The sequence below is a fragment of the Zonotrichia albicollis genome, chromosome Z (genome assembly GCF_047830755.1).
Source record: "Zonotrichia albicollis isolate bZonAlb1 chromosome Z, bZonAlb1.hap1, whole genome shotgun sequence".
Lineage (NCBI taxonomy): Eukaryota > Metazoa > Chordata > Aves > Passeriformes > Passerellidae > Zonotrichia > Zonotrichia albicollis.
The window spans coordinates 55,050,961-55,066,370 of NC_133860.1; the positions used below are offsets into that span (position 1 = coordinate 55,050,961).

Sequence of the window (15,410 nt, forward strand, 5' to 3'; positions counted from 1 at the left end):
GTTAAATTCGCCTGTGTTGCTGAGGCTGCAAACAGTGAGTACCGTGCTAGGAACAGCTGAAAGAGAAACGCCCTACCAGACTGAAAAGCCTCAGACAAAGAGGGCTCGGAAGATGATCAGGTAACTTCCAGCACAAGGAGCCATTGGGGGAAAAGAGAGCGGGGGACACGACACGGGTGTCTCTGGTTCCCGGAGAAGGGGAGCGGACGGTCCCGGACAGCGGCGCGGGGCGGCGGCGGGGGCAGGCGGGGCAGGCGGGGCGCTGGGGCCGTGCTGGGGCCGCCCCGGGCGGGCCGCACCCGCTTCCCGCGGCAGAAGCGAGGGCGGGCCGGGGCGGCGGCGCAGCAGGGCAGAGAGCAGCGGCAGAGCGCGGCGGCCGCCATGGTGCTGGTGGTGGTGATGGGCGTCAGCGGCTCAGGGAAGTAGGTACCGGGCGGGGGGCGGAGCAGCGGCGGCGCTGCGGCGCAGCCGGGGACTCGGCGCTGCCGGAGCCCCGCGGTGCGGCTCCGGTCCGGGTGTTAATCGGCCCTTTGTGCTTCCCCGCAGGACCACGGTTGGGTCGCGGCTGGCTGAGAAGGTAGGGGCGTGTGGAGCCGCCACCTGGGAGGCGTGCTGGGGCGGGCAGGCACCTCCCCGCGCTGGGCCGCCGGCCTTCCCCCGGGCTGCTGGCCTCCCCAGCCGGGTTCGGCTGGGGCAGTGGTGCCTGCACGGACTTCGGCTCAGTGCCGTGATGCAACAGCTGTTGCTGCTACCAAGCTGCCTTAGTGTTTTTTCTTGTTTGTTTTTTTTTTTTTTTGGCTAATCATCATACTATAAACGGTGACTCATACTGTGGTGCAAGAAGCCTGTAATTTCATCGGTGTCGTCTTTGTAAATTCTGAAGTCCTTGTTGCCTCACCTGACCTAGCTGAACGATATATAATGAATTTATTTTTTTTCTTAGTTGGGATGGAAATTCTACGATGCAGACGATTATCATCCTCTAGAGAATAAGAAGAAAATGGAAAAAGGGATACCACTAAACGATGAGGTACCTTGAATAAGCTCTGAAAAAACTGTTGTCCACACATTTATCTCTGTAACTTCATGCACATCTTGTTGAAGTAGATTGTGGTGTACTACGTAGATTAGTCTAAGTGTAAACACAGGTCAGCATTTGCTAAGGTAAGGGAGGCTTCTTTTATCAAAAAAGATTCTGCATTAAAAAGTAGATTATTAAATGCTTGTCAGTTCGAAAGTGGTATGTATGCTGCTGCTTCAGGATTTGTGAGAAATTTCCCCCTCTACAGTCCACACACAGAGTTGCAGTTTTGGATTTGAATCATAGAATATTCTGAGTTGGAAGAGACCCACAAGAACCATAGAATCCATTGCGTGGCCCTGCTTGAAACAACTCCAAAAATTTGTTACCCTTCTCTCAAATCACTTTTGATAATTTATCACCACTCGTGGTTAAATTGGGAGGTTGTGCCAGGGGAGGTTCAAGTTGAGTATTAGGAAAAACATCATCACTGCAAGAGTGGCTAAGCATTGGAATTGGCTGCTCAGAAAAATGGCAGTCACCATCCCTAGAAGTGTTTAAAAAAAACGAATAGACACTTGGTTATGAGCTATGATTTAATTAGCATGGTGGTATTCAGTCAAAGGTTGGACTTGATGATCCTAAAGGTCTTTTCCAAGCCTGAATTGCAGCATGTGTCTGATAGCACTGACCAAGTGCTTTGGAACTCTGTCAGGCTGGTGCTGTGACCACTTCCCTGGGGAGTGTGTTTCAGTGCCCAACCACCCTCGGGGGTGGGGCCTTATTCTAATATCTAATGTAAACCTCCCCTGACACAGCTTCAGGCCATTCCCTCAGGTCCTGTTACTGGTCACCACAGAGGAGAGATCAGTGCCCACCCCTCCTCTTCCTCTCACAAGGAAGTTATAACTTCAGTGAGGTCTGTCCTCAGTCTCCTCTTCAGGCAGAACAGATCAAGTGACCTCAGCCATTGCTCATATACCTTCCCCTCAAGACCCCTCAGCATCCTCAAGGCCCTCCTTTGGATGCTCTCTAATATATTCATATTCTTCTTATATTGTGGTGCCCAAAACTGCACACAGGACTCAAGGTGAGGCTGCCCCAGTGCAAAGCAGAGCAGAACAATCCCACCCCTTGATGGGCTGGCAATGCTTGAAATACTAATAGCATAATGGTACAGCTTGAAAAAGGATTTTTCCATTTGCCATCAGTTAGGACAGTGGTTTTACAGTTAAAGCCACTTTTCCTGTACAGAATCAGGAAGAATTTAAAAAGTTAATGTCCACTACTTCTAGAGAAATACACACTTATGACTGTAGATAAAGACTTTTAAAGAAAGAATATAAACAAAACTATCCTGGTGAACATATGAAATCAGTCTAAAAGCATACGGACCTTAGAAGCGGGGCAAGATGCAGTAATAGGATATTTTGAAAAAGATTTCAAGAATCTATCTGTAATAGAAAAATTTTGCACACCTACCTTTTTTTTTTTTTGGCAAGGCTTCCACTCTATTTTTTTTTTTTTTTTTAGTCCCTCAAATCTTCTGGGAGATGTCCTTAGCCAATTTAAACTGAAAAAAATTTCTAGATTCTGGTTAAAAACTTAGATCTTTCACTGGTGGTTGAAGCCAGAGCAGAGTCTGGATGCATGCTGTTGATACCCTTCATTCAGATACTGATAAAACTGATGATATCATCTGTAGCAGCATTATACACTTGAATGACTAAAGCACTGGTGTGTGGTGCTCAGCAAGAAGAAAGCATCTCTTCTGAAAAATGAGAGGTGCAAAATTGTGAGGGCATTCTTGAATGCCTAGGGGAAGTTACTGTGTAATGATAGCAACAAAAAATTGTTACATTTATTTGTCCATGTTACCATTTGTTGTGCTTACCCAGCACTAACAGCATTGAAACATTAAATGGGAGCAGTTGTTTTGTGCTCATTAGGCATGACTGAAGTTTGCAGCAGCTTAAAATCTCAGATTAAGTAAGCATCTGACTGATCACTCATGTTTACTTAAGTAATGGGCAACAGTTTTGAGAAATTGTGACTGTGGTTACATTTATTTGTGAGTGCTACTGACATAAATATAATTATTGCAGATAACCTAATTTAGATCTGTTTCTGAAAGCTTCAACTTGGATCCAAAATGGGGATGGGGTGTGTGTATGACACTATATCAGGGAAAAGAAATAACTCTAGCTGTACATTTGAATAGTGTAACAGAAGCAAGTAAGTTGATTGTCCTTCAGATATTTACATGGTGCATGCTGCACTTGCATACGTATTACTTCCATCATATACTTGTAAAATAAAAATTACTATTGCACCAAAAGTGTCCTATTCATAATATGCCTAGCACTTCTTATTAGCCTTCAGGCAGTGGGAACAAATCTATATAGGAACAAAGAGATTCAAAACTGAACTTGCTGTACAGTTTAATGCTAATATTTACCTCTTGTCAAATATTTGAGATGCTAGAAGCAATTGTTTCAAAGTAATTTCTGAAGAATTTTTAACTAACTAACTTGCTTGCTTTCTAGGACAGGATTCCTTGGCTTTGTGCACTGCATGATATACTAAGGAGGTAAGAGAATATCTAGTGTTTAAATGTTTTAGCTAAAGACAGAAGTACCAGAAGTGTTTTTCCCCACTGCATTGCAAAGCAGAAATGTAAGTGGTAGTGTAAAGAAATTCTGCAGATAGTAAAGTCATTCTATTTTTACTAATCTAAACTGTCATAGTAATTGCTGATGGTGAGCTAATCTCTGAGAATTAAAATGGGAAATTGTTGCAAATGATGGTTGTTTTCCACTATTTGTGTAAAAATAATTGCAAGGATCCAGTTTATTAATAAGCCTGACATTAGCTACTTACAAAGAACATAGCCTCAAAATACACCAATAACAACAGTAGGATAAAATACTGTTATTTTGAATAAGGTACAGTGTCAGGTTTTTTTGACACTGTTTGTTTGCTTGAGTGTTGCTCTGCTAATTTGCAGATGACACCAAAATGGGAGGGAGGAGTAACTGATGCAGAGGGATCTTGAAAGGCTGTAGAAATTGATTGGTAGGAACCTTTTAAAAATGCAAGTACTGGTATGAACAGTGAGGGACACTCAGCTGGAAAGCAGCAGAAAAGGGCCTGAGGGAGCTGTGGCGGACAGCCCCAGCTGGACATATACCAGCAATGTGCTCTTCTGGCAAGGCAGGCCAGCCAAATCCTGAATTCTGGGCTATATTAGACAAAGTGTTGCCAGCAGGTCAAAGGAGGTGATTCATTCCCTCTCCTTTTGCACTGGCGAGGCCACACCTGAACTGCTCTGTCAGTTATGGGTTCCTCATTATGAGAGAGGCATGGACATACTGGAGAGCATCCAGCCATGATGAAGGGACTGAAGTGTGTCCCAAACACGGAAAAGGTTGAGAGGTTGTGTAAAGCCTGTTTAGCCAGGCTTTACACTTGCTTGTGCACATTAGGTGATCATACCTCACTGGAGCTGAGATACCTAATTTCTCACTGAGAAATTTGTCTGGATTGATTTGCTGGATCCATTGCTTCATGTTATGTGACAGTTCAATGCCACTGCCCAGCTCTGGAAACTTTATAAAATCAACTATATTTTAAACGAGCCTAATGCCAGTATTTAATTATTAGTACTTATTAGTAGCTGAGGCTGTCACTGACTTACGTAGGTGATAATGGTAGGTATTAGAAGTTCTTACTTCCCTTTGAACCAAAATCTGATGACCATAGAATGATTTTTAAATAGGTGTATACCTGATTTTAATTTTATTACAAAATATATTTTCTTAGGCAGGAATTTTATTCACTCTTCACAGAGACAACTAATTCTGGATTTGCTTTTTAGTGGAGCAGGCACACCCAGAATTAAATGCTTTACTTGAAGAAACCTTGTCAGCAGAAAATAAATACAGTGAATACTGTGCACTCACTGACCTGCAATCCCTTGTTTAGGGTGAAGTTAATATAGATGCAATGCTTTCAACGAGTTGCAGGAAACATAAATTACAGTTAAATCTAAGACAGTGACAGCAGGTGTTGAAAATATTGTGTATTTAAGTGGTCTGTGTTGCTTATCAGCCATTTACCCTTAGAGAGAATAGTATAGTAATTTTATGAATAAGGGATAGGTGTTTCTATGGATATTTATTTCCTGTTCTCAGCAATTAAGGACATGAGCTTGACACTTCCTTGTGCTAGAATTGAATTTAATTTAGGAAAAGACTGGTTGCTTAGAAAAGGCTATAGAGAGAGTCCCTAAGACTGAGATTTTATCAGAAGGTCGGCTAGCTTGGCCTCACTTTCAAATCACATCTTTACTTGGACTGGAAATTTGGTTTCAAAATCCTGTCAAGATTACTCAAATACCACTGTCACAATGCCACTACTCCCATAGCTGGCCTTCTTGAGGAGCTAGGGCATGTCTACCTTGTTTAGCAGAATTAACAAGTAATTTTTATTATACCACATGTAGATATGTAAAGGTTTTTGGGGTTGTTTTTTTTTTTTATTTTTGATAGAGAAGATACATCTAGACAAGATACAATTCTGGCCTGTTCTGCACTGAAAAAGATGTACAGGAGTGTGTTAATTGGTGGAGCATCTGCAATTGAAAGCAACCAGCCAGAGCAACCAGGAGAAAACTCAGCACTGAAGATCCTCTTTGTTCATTTGGATGGACCTAAGGACATAATTGCTGCCCGCTTGGAGAAGCGGAGAGGTCATTTTATGCCACTTGAACTTCTCCAGTCTCAGTTTGATACTCTAGAGCCACCCAGTGCACCAGAAAATTTCATTACTGTCAGTCTAGAAAAACCTCTTCCAGAAATACTCCTACAGATTGAGACTGCCATTCTTCAGGGTGAGGCTTTGCCAGAGTAATTTTCTGAATGACACATATAGAAATTCCCTGAAGGATAGCAGGGTAAAGAGACAGAATTTTAATTATCAAATTGATTATGAAATCAAACCAACTTATTTTTAAGAGCAGGTTTACTACTCTTTTTTTTTATCATGGCTCTGTAAACGACATTTAAAATGTCTTTACATCTTTTGCATATATAAGATGCAAGAACTGTTAACTTTTTAAGCCCTTCACTCCATTAAGTTAAAATTCTCCTTTTAGTAAGAGGTTGCTTTTGAAAATTCTGGCAAGGGTCACACAGAATGATTTATTTTCTTAATATTTACTCTGTCAGACACTGAGATGGGCACATCTGCTATTACAAGATTAAATAATTTAGCTGTGTTAAAAATAATGTCATTTTCCTAGAAGAAGCAGGAACATGCATGATGAAGTTCCATACATGACACTACCCCGTCTCTTATTTTTAGTACGTCATGCATGTTATTTTTCTTTATTCCTGGGATGATAGATGAACTCTTGTAGAACACCTCATGTCTGAAAGCATCTTTAGTGCAGTTTTTACCTGGGTAAGTAGTTGAAAAACATTAGTCAGTGTTCTCATTATGTATGGAAATAGTAAAGGCTTTGTGGTTTACTAGACAAACTACTGTGCTTCAATTAGTGCAATAAATGGGCATTATCTTACTGAAAGCAGCAGGTTTTAAGTTGGGATTTTAGGCATTAACTTACCCAGACATAGTGTTTTCCTGTTTATTTGTGACCAGAAGGGAGAACACCAGGCAGTTACCGGTTTTAGTCTACTGCAGGGTGCTCTCACCTCAGAGCCTGTTTGTTCCAAGAGCCAGGGTGCCAGGTGAAGACATAGAGGCAAAGTGCAAGAGACAGGGATGTCTGTATGCTTAATACCCTCAAATTTCAGAGACCCCCTCAGACCAAGGAGTTGTCAGATCTGTACAAATTTTGTAGCTATGAAAATCACAGACACAGCACCCTCTTGTGGCAGCTCTGCTGTTAATGAGATCTTAATCTTTTCCAATACACGATTTTACAAACAGCTGACTGATGTACCCACTATAAAATACAGATTTATGCTTACTTCTTTCACACACAATAAAGCCAGACCAGGACACTCTACAGCAGCTGCATCCTCTCACACGCAGATACGATCAGACCTTCAAATATTTTTTTTTAAAGGGACATTTTTAAGTGTGAGTTCTAAGAAGGCCAGACTGATTTTCAGATCTACTTGTCCACATTTATAGAATACTCTCAAAGTGGCTTCACCACTTTCACCACTAACAAAAAATTGTACTCAACAGTTAAAAAATAATTCTCTTTCAGAGAGTTTTATGTAAGCAACTTGGATTTTGGAAGGCTTCTAAACAAAGGTTGTACTTACAGGCAGTTCATGCTTCTTCAAATTAGGTCAGGGTATTTTTCTTAGTATTTGCTTCTATGTTGGGAATATTTCCTTCCCTTACCCTTTTACTATGTTCACATTTTGCTTTTACTTAAAAAATACTGCAAAGAAAGTTGTTGTCAACCTAATCAGTTGTCTGTTACCTGCTATTCTGAAAAGACAACAAAGCATTATTTCTGTTCAGTTATATTCTGTGCATTACAAATTAATAGATTAAGATGTGAATTCCTGCAAAACTAACAACTTAAAACTACTCTCAGATTTTAATCAAGCTGTGCACGTGTGCATTGATAGAAAAAGGTAGCAGAACAATCCCTACCCAAACACAATTCTACAACATTTAATTTCCTTGATTTTGGTTTAATTTAATTTTTTGTTGTTGTTGTGAGGGTATATATATTTTTTTTGGTTTTGTTGTTGTAGGTTTTAAACTAACATCACTATTCTAGGGATGTCTCATTCAGGTTAGTTGGACAGGCTATTAATATTTAGCACATACACACTGTGTGTGTATTTCAAAATGTCTTTAGTAAATGCAGCAAAAACTGAGGAGGAAACACCTGGAGTTGGAAATTGCTGTCTGTCTCTAAGCACAAATTATCTGTGCAAGGTACATGCACTATACATCCTAAGCACAGTTATTAACATGCTGTGTAAATACTGTACCTACTACAGCATAAAGCACAAACATTTTTCAGTGCTAAGTGAGGAAATAAAAATGAAATGCAATCTATCCCAAACTGTGCAATTTTTCTTAGAGGGAAAGCTGCCTGCCACCTCAACTATAAATTGATAAGTGTTTTGGGGTTTTTATCAATAATATTTATTTTATTATGCCAGGTTGTGCTGTTGGGGAAAGGGGGTGACTACAGGAGTGGCTTTTGCGAGAAGCTACTGGAAACCTCCTCCACCCCCTGTAGAACCAATCCCAGCTGGCTCCCAGACAGATGGGGATTGCTAGCCAAAGCTGGGCTAATCAGAAATAGTGACAACACTCCTGTGATAACAGAATTTAAGAAGGGGGGAAAAAACATGATTCCACAGACGAAACTGCAGCCAGAAAAGAACAGGATGAGAACACATGAGAGGAACAACTCTGCAGTCACCAAGGTCAGTGCAGAAAGAGAGGGAGGAGGTGTTTCATGCACCAAGGTCAGTGCAGAAAGAGAGGGAGGAGGTGTTCCATGCACCAGAGATGAGACTCCCCTGCAGCCCCTGGTGTAGCCCATGGCAAGGCAGCTGTGTGCTGCAGCCCATGGACGTCCATGGGGATGGAGAGATCCACCTGCAGCTGGTGGAGGAGCCCCAGGCTGGAGTAGGTGTATGTCTGAGAGGAGGCTGTCACCCTGTGAGAAACCTGTGCTGAAGCAGGGTCCTAGCAGGGACCTACACACCTGTGGAGAGAGGAGCCCACGCTGGAGCAGGTTTCCTGTAGGATGTGACGCTGCAGGAGACCCACACTAGAGCAACCTGTCCATGAAGGACTGCGCCCCATGAACAGTGACTCACATGGCAGCAGTTTGTAGAGAACTGTTGCCCATGAGATAGACTGAGATGTTGGAGAAGTTCTTGGAGAACTGTCTCCCATGGGAAGGAACCCCTGCTGGAGCAGGGAAATAACTCTCCCTAAGCAAGTTTTTTCTTTTTCTGCCAAGGGGAATAAATCTCCCTTGGCAGAAAAAACTTGTGATGAACTGACCATAACCCCTATTCCCTGTCTCCCTGCACTGATGGGGATAGGAGGTAGAGCTAGAAAGGAGGGGAGGAGTAGGGGAAGGTGTTTTAAGGCCTGGCTTTACTCCCCATTATCCTGCTCTGATTTTGTTACTAATACATTCAACTAATGTATCTCATTCCAGACAGTTTTTCCCATGATAGTATTTGATGAGCAATGTCTCCCACTTCTTATCTCAATCCATTAACCATTTTTAATATTTTCTTGCCCCTGTTCAGCTGCAGAGGGGAGGGATACAGTAGCTTTTGTGGGTGCCTAGCATCCAGCCAGGGTCAACCCAGTATATCCAGTCACTGAACCAAGAAGAAAATTAGGCAGACCACATCGTTTACAAAACCAGCCATTTAGCAGTCATACTCCCAATACTGAATGTATGCATTCTGAGTCTTTTAAATGATATCTGTCAGTTCAGATCATCATAACTTTCAGATTTCTTTGTTTTGGCATCAGTTACATTTTCTAGCAGGAGTTTGATGATCAGGCAAGGTAGTTTTGCAGACCATCCTGTCAGGTCACTTGATCCACAGCAGAGGAAAAGAAGAAAGCAAGAAAGTGAAGAGACAGCCTTCAGGCACGCATGCCCTTCTGGTCCAAAATGCAAGATTTCACATGTACTTGCAGTTTTCAAGTACAAGTTATCTAAGTGCTCATCTGAAAGAAGAGGTAGATGGCAACGCTGAAGAGAGAATTTTCAAGAGAGATGGATAAAGGGGCGAGAGGGAGAAGTGGGGAGGGGTGAACAGAGAAACACTGTAACACAATCTTAAACCACCAAGTGTGGGTTTTCTTTCATCATTAAAGATGAAATAAGAAGTCTCTCCTGTCTATAAAGCGTGTTCTGCTTGCTATATTTTCAGACAAAACTAAAACTTCTATTAAAAACCAGCTGTTTTTACCACTAGAAAGCCAGTTTAGTTGACAGTAGTTACTGATAAATATTGATTCTACTTCAAGAAGTAAGCTTAGCTAAAGGCTCGGTATAGAATTTAGGTCAAACTTACATCTCCTGTTGAATTGCAATGAGATTTTACTTCAAATGTATTGTCTCTTAGTTTGTAACAGGCAACTGAAATGCTTAAAAAGGGTGAGCTGAATGATGTCTTGAGAAAGTATTTGTGCTAGTTAGATTCTTAGTGTCTTGGTAAAAACTGTTCTCTTCCTCACATCACCCTTGCCCTTCCATCTGACAGGCTTTTTGGATGTCATGGACTGTATTCTCAAATAGATCTGCGTACTGAATGATGAGGGAGTCTGAACTTTTTTTTTTAATTCAAGGTCCCAGTAAGGCACACTTAAGTTGAATTCATTTCTTTGGAGATCCTAATAATCACTGTGAAAATAACTGTAAAAAAGTAGAGGCTATTCTACAGAAACTACTTTCTCTCCATCCATCCTTATCCAATGGTCCTGTAACCTCCCTCTGCCTGAAGATCAGAATGAAATATGAACAGAGGCAAGAACTTGCTTGGGACAACAGGCCAAGATGCATCCTTGCCCATCTCACCCTCTCTTTAGGTTCCTCTCTGTACAATAGTTACAGGTAAGGAAGGTCATGCAACAGATGATGAGGATGAAGGTCCCTCTCCAGGGAGAGGCTGGACAGGCCTACAGCTGTTGGACATGATCAGCATGAACTTTCTCTCAGTTCCATGAGAAAGAAAATAATGGTAGTGGTAGATGATTCCTGTCCAATATGCTTGTAAGAATATTCCCCTCAAGGAAGTTTACTGCACCCCTGGGGTCAAGGTTAAAGGAGGTCACCAGGAAATTTCCCAGCCCGGTTCAGTACTCAGACTACTACCCACTGCTGATCCTCCATGAGAGTGGTGATGAAGTCACAACATGTAGTCAGTCCAAAGGCCATCAAGAGACTTCAAAGCCTTGGGACAACTGGTGAGGGAGTCAGGGGCACAGGTTATTTTTTCCTCCATTATTCCATGTGCAAGTAGTGATTCAAAGAAACAAACAGATGGAGTCTATTAACATGGGCTCTGAGGCTCAAGTCACTGCCCAAATTTAGGGTTGTTGGACAGTGGGATAGCTACAATAGCACCATTCTCGCTGGTATCAGATGGGATCAGAAGCATCACCTCTCTCAAAAGGAAAAAAGGGTCTTTGGTAAAGGGTTAACAGTCATTGATACACCTTTAAACAATTTATGCTTGGGAAGAGGGAGGTATCATCGTATTTAATAGGAAAAGGTGTGGGATGACTTGCCATCCCACAAGTCAGTTAGCTGAGTTATTTAGGTGAGTTACTAGTCAGTTAAGTCAGTTATTTCTATCAGTTAGGTGCCAGAGCCAGCAAGAGACACCCAGAGTCTGGAGAGGGATTGCAGGTCAGCAGGAGAACACCTGGAGGGGCAGCACAAATGGATTCTAGCCACTCCAGAGAGAAGATAATTTTCTGGGGGACCCAACTTAGATGCCTCTATCCTAACACATCCAGCATAGGGAATAAAGTAGAGACATATGCATGCCTGCACATCTATGCTCTTACTGGCATCATGAAACATGGTGACAACTCCTATGACTGGAGTGTTGGAATGGAAGGATACAGTCTCTTCAGGAAGGACAGGAAGGGGAGATGAGGAAGAGGTGTCAACCTCTCTGTCAGTGACCACCTGGAGTGCATGGAGCTCCACCTGGAATGGACAAGGAGCTAACTTAGAGCTTTTGGTGAGGATTAAAGGGACGGCAAGCACAGGCAGAGGCCTGCTACAGATCACCTTACCAGAAAGACCAATGAAGCCCTCCACAAGCAGAGAAGAAAAGCCTCACATTCACAAGCCCTGGTCCTCATAGGCGATTCCAACCACTGCAATAGGGAAGTGTTGATTGGCTTGAGAGGGTCCTGCAGAGGTGGGGCAGTCAGTCCTGTTCTGAGCCAACTTCCTTTTCCTTGCCAAGTTGTTAAGCTTGTAAGTCTGCCTCAAGACTCATGCTTAGTGCACTTGTGTCAAGGGTCAAGTTCCAGACACCTCACTAAAAGGGGTTCCAGGACACCACAGCCCATTAATTCCCTCACTTCCTGGAGGGCTCTAAATAATTGACTACACACTTGCGAACAATACAGCATGAATGGCACCAAAAAATCTATTTTACATGAGAGGCATATACCAGGTAAACCATAAAAGGAAGGGGACTGGTCTCCCGCATTCTCCCTGTCGACCCCAGATCCAGACTATCCATAGCAGCAGGACCAATGCAGGATCTAAAGACTGACATTTTTCTTTCTCTTTTCCACCTTTTTCTCTCCTGTTTTACCCCAGCAATCATATTCTACCACTTACTCAACACATGAAGTTAACTGTGAGATTTGGGAGCTAGTCTGAAAGTTTGTTGTAGAAGTTGGAGAGCTTGTTAGCCAACTTTTTACAGCTAAATAGGAGGTTAATTTCTGGAATTAAGGCTACTGTATAGACATGTAGACCTTGTTGAGACAGACAAGAATTTACAAGAAACCTCACACACACTTCTGGTTGTGACAGCCTGTTGGAGGCTAAGGACAGTAGAGCACATGTATTCCAGGAGGTTCACTGATGACATTTGCCCTCTCCAACTGATAAAGGAGCCAAAGAGGAAAGGCGCTAGGAAGAATAATCTCAGCAACAAGGAGCTGATGGGGAATGTGGAGCCCAAAGGCAGGCTGCAGTGACCATGAAACAGTGGAGACTGAGATCCTTGGGGCAACAAGGAGAGTGGAAAGCAAGATAACTGCGCTGGACTTCAGGAGAGGGGAATTTGGCCTCTTGGAGGATCTCTCTGGTAGAATACCATGGGACAGGGCCCTGAGCATAGAGGGCTGGATGACATTCAAGGATTGTTTCCTCAAGGCTCAAGACTAAGGCATCCCAACAAAGAGGAAACTGGAGAAGAGTCAGGAGACATGTATGGATGAACAAGGAGCCCCAGGACAAATTTAAAACAGAAACAGGTAGCTTACAGAACATGGGAAGAGGGAAAGGTAGCTTAGGAGTAATACAGAGAAACTGTCCAAACAGCCAGGGAGATGAAATTATTGCTGTTGTTGTTATTATTAGTATTATGAAACAGAGAGAGGAAAAAAGAGGAACAAATGATACACAGTACAGAGCCTCAACATCCACTGTCTGATGCCCAGCCTGTTCTCTTCAGTGGCAAATACTCCAGCCACACTGTCCAAGTTCCAGAACATAAAAGCAGGAAGATGGTTAGGAAGGCTAAAGCATTGACAGAAGTAAATCTGGTCAAGAACATCAAGAGTAACAAAAATCTTCTTTAGGTACATTAGCAGTAAAAGATTAGGGAACATGGCTCCTTTCAGGAGGGATTTGGAAGACCTGGTTATGTAGGACATAAGCTGAGGTACTTGATTTTTTTGCCTCAGTCTTCACCAGCAAATGCTCCAGCCTCACTGCCCAAGTCACAGAAGGTGAGAACAGGGATTGGGAAAATGAAGAACTGCACTCTGCAGAAGATCAGGTTTGAGAACATCAAAAGAACCTGAAGATGCATAAATCCATTACACTGACACAAAAGAGCAATAAAAACCAGATTCATTTCAACTTTTGTTCTGCAATCCCTACTTCATCTAAGCTAAAAGTCTTCAACATCATCCATCTCTTATTCTCCTCTGTCCACCTTACACCGCAGGAGTTTTAGCACAGAAATGGTAAGTACTGCCAGAACTTGAGCTGACTCAAATGCTTTTAAGATGGACTGTCATCTTGATTTTTAGGTAATGAACAACTGCAAACACACTGAAACAAGATGCTTAAAGATTTTTTTAATTCATTTATTACCTGTGCACAAGAGAAGTAACTACCAATAGAAACTCAAAAGCTATACAGTATTTTTTTACTTGGTGGTTAGAAGTAATTAGAGTATCACATGACCATGAATAGAAGTAATTTCTCCAATTAAAAATCAGAATACATGTAAAAATCTCAGTGGAACAAGCCAAATAGCCATAGAAGCAAGTCCAGAGCACAAGGCTGTGGCTCTTTAATTTGGACAATGACAAAAGTAATTTACAGTTAAATCTGTGACTATTGAAACAATGTTATAATGCAAGTTTCTGTACAGTTAAATGTAAAGAGACAACCAGAACAGTAATTCTAGCATATTTTAACTGAAGTTGCTTAAGCATTTTTTCTGAGATAGTTACCAAAGATCTTGGGCAGTTCTACACCAAATTCAAGTCCCACAATGGTTTTTTTTGTCGGTTTTTTTGGAGTTTTTTGTGGGGGTTTTTTTAGTTTTTTTTTTTTGCTTGCTTGTTTTTTGATTTTTTTGGGTTTTTTTGTGGGTTTTTTCTTGTTGCTTTGGGGGTTTTTGTGTTTTTTCATTGCTTACAATTTCACTCTATTATATTGTGTACATCTCTAGAAATGAGCCATCTCTGTTGTATATATGGTGTTTATACCTTAGACAAATTAAAGTAAAAGATGGTAGATTACTCAAGTGGTACAAATCTTCCAGCATTTTGCTAGTCAAGAGAATAAAACATGCTAAAATCACAATAAGCAGTATTGGTACCCACAGCTTCAATTATTTTGTTTCCTTTTTAATGTGTAATCTACATAAATTACTATTGAAGGATACTGTTTAAGTAGTAAATAAATTAGCCATTTGTAAGTCAGACAAAACTTGTTCATCCAACTGTGAAAGCTGATACTGTTTCCAAAAAATCACAAATAATGCTGAACAAAAGAACTGATGCACTCAAAAGTGAAAATGCATTGATTCCCAATGTCTGAAGAAAACTACTGCACTCCACCTTCAAATGCATCAGATTGGTTTTAGTTATAACAAGACAATCCCAAGAGTCAGAATGAAATAAAGCAATCTGAAAGATTAAAGAGCTGTTATCAAAAATAAATTACATTTTTCAAGTTAGAAGAAACACTGCTATGAAGGCTGAGAGCCAAGCAGCCTTTCAATAGCTGCATTGATGTCTCCTCCTGTTGCTATTAGTGCTTGTAAATTTGCTTCACGGTTCAGAAAGCCCATTGCGCTCAGCTGTTCCAGTTGTTGCTGAAATCGAACTTCTGGATTTTGTAACTGCTAAGAACAAAATTTCAAGCTATAAAAGCATAATACATATTTAGCAAAATACACAATTTAAACACAAGTGGGTTCAGCACCACTCTGTCTTTTCTAATTTTTGACTACACCTTTTTCAAATTCCAAAAAATATATTCAGATAAATTCAATTAGCAACTAAAGAAATTTTTTAATAAGTCAGCAACATCAAATTATCTACACTTACATACCATTCCTGAACTCCAGGAAAAACTGACTAATAGCGGAGTCACATTAAATTGGGTGCATGTATGTCCATGGACCGTTTCTTA

At 41.5% G+C, this 15,410-nt stretch overlaps 2 protein-coding genes across 8 annotated transcripts in view; one reads left to right on the plus strand and one right to left on the minus strand.

The window, feature by feature from the left end:
- On the plus strand, nucleotides 1-14,730 carry IDNK (IDNK gluconokinase). Of its 4 annotated transcripts, none has more exons than XM_005489793.4 (5): nucleotides 1-120; nucleotides 547-577; nucleotides 944-1,030; nucleotides 3,568-3,611; nucleotides 5,572-14,730. In XM_005489793.4, the coding sequence occupies exons 1-5, from the start codon at nucleotides 113-115 to the stop codon at nucleotides 5,930-5,932; spliced, it is 531 nt and encodes a 176-aa protein (XP_005489850.2). In that variant the 5' UTR covers nucleotides 1-112; the 3' UTR covers nucleotides 5,933-14,730. The 4 variants fall into 4 exon arrangements, with proteins under 4 accessions (XP_005489850.2, XP_074389191.1, XP_005489849.1 ...); XM_005489792.4 differs by lacking the exon at nucleotides 1-120 and adding an exon at nucleotides 266-422; XM_074533090.1 differs by lacking the exon at nucleotides 547-577 and having other exon boundaries at nucleotides 3-120.
- UBQLN1 (ubiquilin 1) overlaps nucleotides 13,821-15,410 on the minus strand; it is a 25,575-nt gene continuing 23,985 nt past the window's right edge. For 2 of the 4 annotated variants that reach the window (XM_014269040.3, XM_005489796.4), the window contains one exon: nucleotides 13,821-15,117. In XM_014269040.3, coding sequence (XP_014124515.2) covers nucleotides 14,965-15,117 — 153 coding nt within the window. In that variant the 3' untranslated portion in view covers nucleotides 13,821-14,964. Of the gene's footprint in view, nucleotides 15,121-15,410 lie in introns of all 4 variants that reach the window. The other 2 variants (XM_014269039.3, XM_005489795.4) reach the window with 1 other exon arrangement.

Bases quoted from the DNA above. Each gene is read 5' to 3' on its own strand.
- IDNK (XM_005489792.4), top strand. From the start codon at position 382: ATGGTGCTGGTGGTGGTGATGGGCGTCAGCGGCTCAGGGAA. The intron at 1,031-3,567 runs GTACCTTGAATA...CTTGCTTTCTAG, and splicing joins GGATACCACTAAACGATGAG to GACAGGATTCCTTGGCTTTG. The intron at 3,612-5,571 runs GTAAGAGAATAT...TATTTTTGATAG, and splicing joins CTGCATGATATACTAAGGAG to AGAAGATACATCTAGACAAG.